This window comes from Pygocentrus nattereri, chromosome 7, assembly GCF_015220715.1.
Source record: "Pygocentrus nattereri isolate fPygNat1 chromosome 7, fPygNat1.pri, whole genome shotgun sequence".
Taxonomy (NCBI): Eukaryota; Metazoa; Chordata; class Actinopteri; order Characiformes; family Serrasalmidae; genus Pygocentrus; species Pygocentrus nattereri.
In genome coordinates this window covers 11,924,271-11,935,793 of record NC_051217.1, presented here as the reverse complement: position 1 = coordinate 11,935,793, position 11,523 = coordinate 11,924,271, and the positions used below count along the sequence as shown (strand labels likewise).

The following is an 11,523-nucleotide window of genomic DNA, read 5'->3' as shown; positions in this document are numbered from 1 at the left end:
ACCGTATGTCCTTCAAAACTTTCCAGAAAACAAATTTCTAGACTGTATCTGAACTTTTTGACACATCTAACTTGGAGTGAAATGAGGTACTTCTCTAGGTACAAGAAAACATCTCAAAACCATTTTCTGTGGAAATCAACCATACAACACAGATGCAGCACATACAGACAATGCCACAAAACACTGAAGTATTCCTTTAACAGAGTAAACAGCAATCCCATAACTATTCTGTATTTTTTCCTTACACTGAAAAATAAATAACTTATACTTAATGGCTGTTTTGAAAGGAAATCAAATAAATGAAGGGGGGTCTCTGACTTTTGCACAGCACCATATGTCCTTCAAAACTTTCCAGAAAACAAATTTCTAGACTGTATCTGAACTTTTTGACGCATCTAACTTGGAGTGAAATGAGGAAACCACGTTTATTTCCATCTTCAGTCAGAAAAGTCAACTGACTCATAAAACATTAAGCTGTATATCTGTACTTGAAACTCTTGAGATAAACCTCTGAACATGAAAGGGCCTCTGTGTGTACCGGTTAGAGGAAGTGTCCATTTTTCCTTCTTGTATGGAAGTAAACGGTGTGTCTGCGTTCTTGCCAAATTTACATCATGTCACGGAACAACCTCCTTAATGTTGCTTATACAAACAGCACATTCCTGATGTAAAACTCATCCAGATAACAAAAGACAAAACTATTTTTTTTTTTTCCTCAGGAGTGCAGCTACAAGATGTCCTTTCTGTTTTGAGGTTCTGTTTCTGACACAGGTCGGTGAAATACAACTTCCCTTTCGTTACATATTTGAAAATGAAACATGAATTTCACCATCATTGTCCATTGCCTTCTATGTTTGTGTCATTTTATGCTATAAGAATAGGAACAAAGAATTTCCCCACGTTTTGCAACTGAGCGGGCGAAAGAAGGAAAAGCATATAAAAAGCAGAACTACAACTTGAAATGTGCTACACTGCTCAAGGAGCAGTATTATCCTAACCGAAATTAGGACTCAAGTTGTTAACGTGATCTTTGTGAACTTGTGAAGAAGATATTGTAATTTTGCATTTAACAAAACATCACATATAATTTCCTGAGTTTATTAGTATAGTATAAAAGCATGAACATACACACCATGAGGTAAATCATCATTAACAAAGATAACAGTAACTGTTTACAATAGGTTCATCCACTGACACTGTTAGAAACAAATTGAAACTGTATTGCCAGATTCATGCATAGTCTCAACATCTGGTGTCCTATATTCTGCATATATAGTTTGTTCTCTGTAACTGGGTAGATACTGCACACAATCAGCGTTAAATGCACTTAAAATGCTTTTGTTCATACAAACTGACACAGTAAATACAAATATATAACACATGGATGAGAAATTCACAATCAAAAATCTATAAAATTGGTTTCTACCCTCATTTCCTCAGTCTAAACCAGTGATTCACAGATTCATGGCTGGACAGTCATACTTGGTAAATAACATGCATGTCCTACTGAGTGCAAAGAAAAAAGAAGAATCCTCAGAAGAACAGTGTGTGACCAACTACTATAACAGAACATTTCACAAACATCATTACAATATATACAGTAACATGAAAGTGTTACAATTCAGAGCAAACTTTTCCATCCCGTTCCCAGTCACTTTAAAGAATCTCTGCAGCGTTATTCAAACTCATCTCAATCTTCCACACGCATATCATATAGTTGATTTTCATAGATGTGTTTCCTTGTACTTAGTAAAAGAACAGGAAGACTGCTGTACTTACTAAGTATAGGGAATCACTGAATCCTCATAATAGAAGCCAAATCTCAGGTGCTGAGGTAACGTTTTCTTCTCTAGGTACAAGAAAACATCTCAAAACCATTTTCTGTGGAAATCAACCATACAACACAGATGCAGCACATACAGACAATGCCACAAAACACTGAAGTATTCCTTTAACAGAGTAAACAGCAATCCCATAACTATTTGTATATGCTATGATCGCCTTCGTACGGTAGTGGTCAGCATTAGTCCTTATGATCAGCAGATCAGGATTCGTTGGCAGTCACAGGTATGGGGTTAACATAGGCTGCAGACTCAAGGTCATCTGTTCTCTTTCTGCGCAGTTCTGGGGGTGGACGTGGTGGGGGGTTCTGAGGAGGATGCTTGATGCTCTGTGCGGCATGTTTTAGGGGCTCCATCTTGGGCATAATTGGCTCCCAGTGCTCCCCATGAATGGCTGCCTGGGTAGAAGGAGTGAAAAAAGATTTTAGAGAAGTTGTAGTTCCCCACAGAAACCATTACTCTACGCAGTCGAAGCCGGGCCAAACACAGATGTTGCAACCAAAAAAAAAAAAAAAACGACTGTTGAACAGCTGAGAAACATTCACCTATTGCAAGATATCACAACAAACTAAGTCAAGATACCCAGCAATCACTGTGGGTGGTGCATTTTATTATAGGAATTGCAGCTTGCATTTAAGATGTGTCTTACTCTCAACTAATTTCAAAATTCTTTTACAGAGGGTGGATGACAATGTGGTATCTGTTATTCTCATATTGTAACAAAAAATACATGTCCAAGATGGTCAGGACAGGGGAGTAGGCAGGAGAAGGTTCTAAGCTTCTAATGTAAGTTAATGTAAACAGATGTTATCTTTTATCTTTGCAACTCTGGAACATTAATATTTTCATCATGAAATGTTCACATAAAAAATTAATAAAATAAAAAAAATTAAATAAAAAAAATAAGAGAAGTATATGTTTTTGTTTGCTTGTTTTTCTTTGACAGAGGCAGTATGGGTGAAGGCAATTACCAAATAAATAAACTATGAGTCAGGATGATGAGGAAAAGGACCACTAGCAAAACTAACACAGACACCAGATGAGCTTAAATTACAGAGAGGTGGGTGTATGAACGGAAATTCCTGACAGACAACAAGAACCTCTTTATTTCCATTTCCTTATTTCACAGTGAGCTGCATTCAGTTACCTTTCTTTAGCTATGATCACATGCTCTTTCAGTCCTAAAGCAAAAAGAAAGAATCAAACAATACTTACTGAGAGGTAGATGAGGCTGGCCATTCCAAGACAAACACAGCCTAAAACTGTGGCAAGCATAAAACCTCCTGGGACACACAGCCTGTAGGTTAAACCAAAAAAACAGCACAACTTACTGCCAAGAATAAGAGACTTTTTGAAGACTAAATTGTCATCTACACAGCAACATTGCAATATGAGCTGTTATGTGACACAGTAATAACAACATGCAATAGACACAAAAAGATCACAAAAAGCATCAAGTAACCTGTCTGTCAGCTTAGACCCTGATCTTTTTAAGAGACAAAAGGGAAAAAAATGCAATCTAAAGAGAAGACACAGGCACAAGTCTGAATTTACTCACGCCGCATGCAGGAATGCTCGAACATAGTAATTCCTAGTCAGGGGCCCAAATGCCTTTACACATACAGTGAAGCAGTACTGACCGCTGAGAGAAAAAAAAAAACAGAAATAACAACTGAAATTAAGGTGCAACAGAACATGCACTGCAGTTACAAAAATAGATCAGGGGCAGTCTTGCAGAAACATTTGACTGTAAAGGAGTACTCACGTTCTCTCAACACTGGTGCCTTTGGCTCTCTTGCTCCTTGGGTACTCAAGCAAACACACAAACACACCTGCAGCTCTGTGCAAGTCAAGGGTACCAAACTATGTGGAAAGACCTGTCACTTAAATAGCTGAGCAACCTTTACTTTTCAAAGGCACACTGGTGTTTAAATCATTTTAATGAATATTACATGAACCAATTTAGATCACTACTTCTACAGTTTGTTTTTTTTTACTTTTATTTTTTTTTACTTTTATTATTTTGACAATTCTTAGATTGTAGATGGATTTACAGCAGGGGAGCATAAACCTTTCTTCACAATGCACCAAAGTGCAATGTTTGTGGTGGACTAAATTTTTTGAATGTTGCATGCTATATTTTGTTACTAGCATATTTAAAAACACAATGTGAAGCAAAAGAAAAATTTATAGTTATACATAGTCAATAAAAATTATGTTTGTACTTGAGGGGAAGGGGTTAGGGTAACTTTGGCAAGACAAATCATATGTTCTTACAGCTCACACTTTGGGCAGCCCTGATATACGGTAATATAGGAATTCTTATAGGGGTGAATTCAAATAAATACTCTTGGTTACTGCAGGATGGTAGAGATTAGTATAGTAATCCACTACCGATTAGTGGATTAGTGTTACATTAAAACAGTAACACAACACATGAATATTGCAAGAGGTGAAATTACTATAGGACTATCACAGATCACTAAAAAAAACTATCACAGGAATATTATAAGAGGTGAAAATGTTATAGATTATAATAGAAGTGTTATACACACTAATGTATAATAATAGAGAACTAATAGAAAAGAAGTGACTACTGCTTCACAATGTTCATATGATTCACAGGGTGGTTGTGGAGAAAGATGCCTTTGCTCACAGATGACAGTCCAAAATTAAATCAGTGGATAGCTCATTTGAAAGGATACATCCCAAAAGCGGCGAATTCCCAGCCTTTTAGCTGTCCAGCCACCCCTACGATGCCACCGGTCAGATAAACTGAAACAGGGAAGTAGCATAAAAATAGTTTACATGAATCACTGCTGTGTTTCCTCAAAAGGTTAGAGGACCAGACCTAACTTAAACTTAAAACACAGTTCCCTGAAACTTTCACCCAGCACGCTATCAAATATAGCTCACTTTCCTGCGGGTGACTGCATTCACCTATTAAGACGCCTCGTCTCTCTCTCTCTCTCTCTCTGCGGTGTCAGACTTTAGTTTACCTACTTATTAGCCGTCAGTTATTCTAGCGTAAATAAGTCGTAACATATCGTCTTTTTTTCGCTGATTAGTCGCTTTAGACGTTCGCACAAATGTTAGCGGAATGTACTGAAGCGAATGTAGTTTTGACTACTTACTGAGTCCAGACGCCAGGGCTTGTTCATTGGCCCACATCGCCCACTCAATCTTCCCCATTGTCGCAGAGCTGGTTCAGGAGCACCGCAGATGAGTGAAGGTGAGCTGCTGTTGCTGCTACTGAGCACAATCAGTAATCACGCAACTTCATTTGGGGAACAAAGGTGGGAGGTACAAAACTTCACAAAACCCAACCCAGTTGAGCTCGTCACTTCCTTCAGGCAGGATTCCTGCAATGCCCCGGTGTCTTACTCGTCTTACGGGTCAGAGAGCAGCGTGGACTGGCTCACATATACCCTATCTATAACTGTGTAATTACCATCAATCAGCCATGCAGCGCACAGTGGGTTCAGAAAAACAAAGGGTAGAAAGGCGGGAAGAAAAGCAGAATGTAGATAAAAAATAAATACATTTCAAAACGAACAAGGAAGGAAGATGCTTGAATGGAGTCATAAAGAAAGACACATTCATGTCATCAATAAACATGTAAGCTATATTTTAATACAATTCATTTCCAAAAAGCTAGAAAAATATAATAAAAAAAAATCTACACAAAATTAATGTAACATATATATATATATATATATATATATATATATATATATATATAAATAACTGTCCAGACCATTCACATAGCCTATTGTTTATAACTTTAACATTTAAAGAAAATTATTTCCTTTAAAATAAGCTTTTAATCAAAATCATTTGTTTCTTTGTCCAGTTTCACTGCAGGGCAGGTTTTAGTGCTGTGTTAATTCTATTAATTTATTCAGGTGCTTTTCTTGGGTAGTCCTTCTGGGTTTAACAGATGAAGCTTTGGGTCCTCCACCACACAAGGACCAGGGCCAACCTGAAAGCAAACACAAAGTACTCTCTTCTCCACTTTACACTTCCTCCTTATGAGAATTGTGAAATATGATTATCTGCAATCCTCGTGCGTTAATGATTATAATGGATTTATCTCATTCCTTTGGAAGCTTGTTTACCGTTATGGAAATAAACATAGTTTCCTCGAATTTACGGCAAGCCTGAGTCACATACCTTAGTGCTGATGATGTAGCTGATGCCCTTTGGAACAGGCTCCAGCCCGATAGCTGTCTTCAGATCTTCGGACAAGGAGGCGGGGCCCACAGGAAGGCCCTTCACAAACCTGAAGAGACAACAGACAACACAAAATTCCACAACATGTTATGATAACTAACAAACCATAACTTTTTTTTCTTGAATTTATAATCTCAATGCAGAAAAACAGATGTCTGGTCAAAATTGCATTAACAAAACAACTTGAATATATCGCTGCTGTCGGAAGAAAACCTCGTATCTCCAAACTGGTAACTTTACAGGAGAAGGAAAAAACCTGCTTTACTTTTAATGGAAGTCAACGGAACCAGATCTTTCCAAGCAATTTTGGGTCATTTCTTGTGGTCCATTCATCATGAAACTTACTAACAATGTAAAGAGCAACAGGCATTTTCAATTTATATTAAAAACTGAAAAACATCAAAAATGGAGATAGAAGGTTTTCTTCCGACAACAGCGATATATTCTACTTCTGTTTTTAAGCTATGCTGGCAAGGCAGAAATGAAAAACTTACTCTCCACCATTGGTTTCTGGGGGGAAGAAATAACGAACCACCTGTATGAATTCAGGCACATGGTCTTCTAAGGTGTAGATCACAGCATTAGGACCTGCATCGAAAGTGTATGTTACCTGAAAACATGAAAATGAGAAACATTTTAAATGTGTTTATTTTTATAGAGGATGTTCACTGATTTACCAGAACAAAGAAAGCAGAAAACACCTTTATTGAAGCACATCATGGGAATTATGAAAATACGTTATCATTTCTCAGTGAGTGCTAGAACACATTTATAAACCAGTGCTGAATAACGTCTGTTTATTTGAGCTCCAGATGTATCCATTGTCAGTTTGGAGTTACTAAATGCTGACAGCTAGGAGACATGATAGCACTGCAGTGAGAACATTGATGCATCTTTTAAGTGTATATGTACTGTAGCTTGTGAGATGCATTTGATATCCAATTACAGCTTATTATACATTAGTTGACAATAAAACTAAGAATTACAACTCAGCTTGTTGGCCAAGGACAACACAATAAAGTCCAACACTTATTTCTATCGTGGTCTTTAATATACAGCTATATGTAAAAGTTTGAACACCCCTGGTGAAATGACATTTTGTTGATCTTCTATGTGAAAATAAGTTAATACATCCTCTACAGAAAGCACACATATATAGTATTTTCTGTAAGTCAAAGTACATAATTTCTATTGATTTGCTGAGTTTAACATATTGGAAAAAAATAAAATATAAAATGTGCCATAACTTTTGAACATGCCACATTTTATCCCTCTCATCAGATCAGCAGTATATGGTCTTGTAGTGTAAATGTGCATTTCACTGACATGAAAAAAAAAGTTTTCTAGGTACTATTGGTTTTAATTCCATGCACTAGCTAGCTGAGCTGCTCTATGTTCCACAGGTAGCCAGTTATGTTCTATGATATTTGTCATCATTTCTGTAACTGACACAGACAAAATGCATAAAATCCATAAATATAGACCCTATTAATGAGATTGTCATCAGATAGCTATTTCACTTGGTTCTACAATATGGCTCTATATGTCTGAGGCGTATTTTACACGATGTTCAGTGATAACATTTTCATATTCTACTTACTCACACTTTCTTCATGTATGTTATCCCACTCAGCAATAGAAAGCATTAGGACACCACAAATGAGTGGTAACTGGTAAAATATGTTTTGCTTCTTTAGAAGGGACACGGTAATTATAACAGGCAATGATGTTTTATTTTTAGGTCTGTAAAAAGTAATTGAGATCAATAAAACTTGTCAGTTCTTAGTACATAAGGGAAACAATTTTACTCATGTTTGCTTTGCAATCAGGAACTTTTTCCACAAGACTTTCAGTTCCTGATTAACATGGAAATAGGGAATAAAGAAAAATGTTCACTGAGGAATACTACTGTACATGTGCACTAGCATGATGATCTTGAAAACAAAAGCTTTTATGACAAATTACTAAAAATTGAATTAAGCAAAAAGAAATTTAATTACTTTTTACACCATAGTGAAAATTCATCAAGTCTCTGAGAGCTTGCTTGTTAAAAGCTAAAAAAAAAAAGAAACATGTCTTTTTGGAGCGTAGTGAAAATGTATGACGTCTCTGAAGGATTGCTTGGTAACTGGTCAGGGGACACGGGTTGTGATAACAGACTACAGAAGAGCAGCCCCCACTCTCCAGTTAAAACCTGCTTTGACACCCAAAGGCCAGGGTCAGGCCTGAACATGAAGTCTCTCTGACTTGAACATTTCAATTAAAGGAGGCCCTCTAGTGTTCAGTAGAGAAATTTAAGAAAACTGAACAAAACACTGGTGCTACATGACTTTTTAACAATGTATTAAGTAAAACACTGTCAAAAGTATATGCTGTCCTGCTGGCTAAGCAGAACAAAAATCTAGGACCAGTTTGTGGATCCTGAGGCAGTGTACACATGACCAGTCCTACTATCCAATATAATCGTGGATGGAAAAATGAAATGTACACATCAAGCTTTTAGTCTTCCCAGAAGACTAGATCACTGCAGCAAAAAGAGATTTATGAGTAAATTTCATTTCAGAAATTAAGAAAATTTGAACAAATTTGCATCATTGTGAAATAATAAATATAGCTGAACTCACTCTGGTGTCTTGGTAATGTTGGTTGTAGCGATGCACCAGGCTGATGACTTTTTGTGATATATCATTGAGGTAGAATATAGGTGGGTAGGTGTCCAGGCAGGTGGCATGGAACTGGTTACTGTCCTTCATAGTCAGCTCACCAAATGCTGCAAAGTCCCTTCTCTGGATAGCACTGATCATCTCCTCCATACGACCAGGGACCACACAGTCTGCACGGTGCTAAGGGGAAAATGTGCAAAACGTATTACCAACTTTTCAGCAGAGAATGTTTTCATACGTGCGTTTTTTATATACGTAGGCAAATATATCCTTAAAATAAATCCATTCATAAAGTCTTTTTTAAATTAGATTTTCATAGTGAAAAACACAAAGTGCTTAAATTGCAGTAACAACTTGAATCCAAGCCAGAAGATGCATGCAGTCTATGTACCTTCAACAGTTTGCTTGTCTTTACACTTGTCTGCATGCCAGAGGTACTTCCAACAAGCTTCCGCTCTGCACTTACCTAAAAGTATTCAAGGACAGTCCATTTCCTTATAAACAAAATCTCTTCATCAGTTTTCAATGCATGTTTCAATGAAAAGGTGACATAAGATTTTAGCTATACAACAATCCTTTGCCTATTTTTATAGAATATAGTATGCTATACAGCATCAAACATAAGCATAAACATGTCTATTCTATGTCTAATGTAGTAGGCTACACTCTTCCATTACTTCTTAGCTAAATGATCTTTGTAGCTTCATTGCAAAAGAACAGAAACAAACTTTGCCAGTGTAGCAGCTATAACTGACTAAAGTTGAGATTTGGGATTTGTTTTTGTCTAAAATATAGCTTTACAAATAAAGCCACATGGAATGTGTCACTTGATGATTGTGACTCACCACCAGGACCAGCACTCTGAGCTCTGGCCAGTGACTCTCAGGTTCCACCTGTTCTGCCAGACTGTCTTTCCCATCTTGTCTCTCACCCATCTTCCACTGGACAAAACCCCCATACATACTCCTACAGGCACTGCCCGAACCCTGTCGCGCCACCAAGGACAGCTCTCCATCCACCCCAAACAAACGAGACAGGGAGTACACTGAGAGACAGACATGGATAAATAGCAAGTTATAACTGTATAACAAGCAAGCAATAAGTTAAAAACTTAAATGGTGACAGGAAGATTTTCAAACTTACCGAGGCAGGCATAGCCAGCTGCAGAGGACGCCAGCCCAGCGGCAGTTGGGAAATTATTGACAGAGCAGATGTGGACTCGGTGAGCCAAACTGATGTCATTACTGAGGTCTTCATCACTTCGCCTCTTCCGTGCTAACCTTCGGACTAGTCAAGACAAAAGAGAGGAGAATTCAACACCATAAATGACTGGTTCGGTGAACTACACTACACCAGCACTACACTGTTGATCATAAATTCATGACATGCCTCAAAAGAATATTACAAAACATTTATAGTAGCAGTATAAGACTTCTAGAGTGCTGCACAGTAAATGTATATTAAGCTATAATGTCCGAGTACTATGCATGTAATGATTATCATGAGAAGCACAAACACTTAAGTAAGCACCTACTTTCTCTAAGGCAAGACTGAATTCTCGGCTGGTTTATATCTTCCTCTTTGCCATTCAGCCAGATGCGGTCCTCCTGGAAATGTCTGCTGCATGCCACTGTTGTGGTTGTTTTAAGCTGAGGAAGAAAGAGTGTGAAAGGTAGGATGACCACACTACTACGAGTCAGACAGAATTCCTTTCATAATGATGAAGCTCAGACAAATTATAAGCATCCTAGAACTCAAAGCGACCTCATTTTACCTGATCCTGGTGCAGAGTGACACTGAGTGAAGAGTTTATGGGCAGAATCAGCTCTTCGTGCCGTTTACCCCCTAAAGAACGAAAGATCGAGAAACTCGCTGCATTCAAGCAATTAATTAAAGCTTTACAGATTGGCTTTATGCTAAAAATGTAAGTACAAATCACAGAACTGAACCTCTGCGAGTGTAAGGTTCACAAATCTAACTTTATTAGCTACAATATTGAGTCGCTCCCGCTGAACGCACACTTACAGTATTTGATGACCGCGATGTTTACTGGCGCCGTGCATGTGATCATCGTAACATCTTGGCTGCTGGTTTCCTGCATGTTGTTAACTGCTGTTTTCTGTAAAATGAATATACAGCGCTGGAGAAATCACAAAAACCCTGCACAGTACGAGCTGTACGCAAAAGCACTACACGCCGGAATTTAGGAAGCCATGGTATGACAAAGATGAGTATGATTGGTTAGTGTGAGACCATGAGGCTCAGCTCTCCACCAATCCGAGAGCTGTTTGTCCGGCCCCTCATGAAATCAACCAATGGCTGAGGTCGGACCATTCTCACACCAAAGAAAGGATTAGCTGACCTGGCTCCGCCCTCTGCACTCTGCGCAGGCTTAGTTAACTGGACAGAAAGCTCAAAAATGAGAGGGTGTCAGACGTAAGAAAGTAGTGAATTAAGTAACCAATTTCAGGTAAATTGATTTTTTTCTAAGTTATCTTCCATACGGAGAATGGGGAGGCCCGGTTAAACACTAATTCGTTCCTAAATTAGTCTCAAGTGCCAACATGTGGTGCACACAACAAGCTAAGCTTTAACGCCTCCCCCCCCATGTACCAAATTAATCGAAGTTAAACTTCATAAAATTGACATGTAGCCATGACTGCTCTGTCATTTATAAACCCAGGTTTCAAACCAAATTCCACCAACGTTTGCATAACGGAGCCACAGAGACGGAAAAGTTCACACACTGTTTACACAGCTCAAACATAGCCATTTATAAGTAAGTG

General features: G+C 38.0%; 2 protein-coding genes across 2 annotated transcripts; both read right to left on the bottom strand.

Annotated features, from left to right (window-relative positions):
• Nucleotides 1-1,082: 1,082 nt before the first annotated feature.
• Nucleotides 1,083-5,481, bottom strand: LOC108435264 (cytochrome b-245 light chain). The gene is made up of 6 exons (XM_017711029.2): nt 4,976-5,481; nt 4,547-4,616; nt 3,607-3,681; nt 3,400-3,483; nt 3,057-3,138; nt 1,083-2,239 (listed from the first exon to the last, which is right to left on the bottom strand). Exons 1-6 carry the CDS (start codon nt 5,031-5,033, stop codon nt 2,045-2,047), a joined length of 564 nt encoding a protein of 187 aa, XP_017566518.1. The 5' UTR covers nt 5,034-5,481; the 3' UTR covers nt 1,083-2,044.
• Nucleotides 5,482-5,594: 113 nt separating this feature from the next.
• mvda (mevalonate (diphospho) decarboxylase a) lies at nt 5,595-10,944 on the bottom strand. Its single transcript, XM_017689644.2, has 10 exons — nt 10,763-10,944; nt 10,512-10,582; nt 10,272-10,386; nt 9,881-10,024; nt 9,583-9,782; nt 9,129-9,203; nt 8,699-8,917; nt 6,569-6,684; nt 6,015-6,123; nt 5,595-5,823 (listed from the first exon to the last, which is right to left on the bottom strand). The coding sequence occupies exons 1-10, from the start codon at nt 10,836-10,838 to the stop codon at nt 5,743-5,745; spliced, it is 1,206 nt and encodes a 401-aa protein (XP_017545133.1). The 5' UTR covers nt 10,839-10,944; the 3' UTR covers nt 5,595-5,742.
• Between the last annotated feature and the right edge of the window lie 579 nt (nt 10,945-11,523).

Excerpts from the sequence above, each read along its gene's own strand:
- LOC108435264 (XM_017711029.2), bottom strand. The coding sequence starts at position 5,033 with ATGGGGAAGATTGAGTGGGCGATGTGGGCCAATGAACAAGCCCTGGCG. Across the intron at positions 3,484-3,606 it reads GGCACCAGTGTTGAGAGAAC|CGGTCAGTACTGCTTCACTG; the intron begins GTGAGTACTCCT and ends TTTTTCTCTCAG. Across the intron at positions 2,240-3,056 it reads CCAGCCTCATCTACCTCTCA|GCAGCCATTCATGGGGAGCA; the intron begins GTAAGTATTGTT and ends CCTTCTACCCAG.
- mvda (XM_017689644.2), bottom strand. The coding sequence starts at position 10,838 with ATGCAGGAAACCAGCAGCCAAGATGTTACGATGATCACATGCACGGCG. Across the intron at positions 9,783-9,880 it reads AGCTGGCTATGCCTGCCTCG|TGTACTCCCTGTCTCGTTTG; the intron begins GTAAGTTTGAAA and ends TCTGTCTCTCAG. Across the intron at positions 9,204-9,582 it reads TCAGAGTGCTGGTCCTGGTG|GTAAGTGCAGAGCGGAAGCT; the intron begins GTGAGTCACAAT and ends GAATACTTTTAG.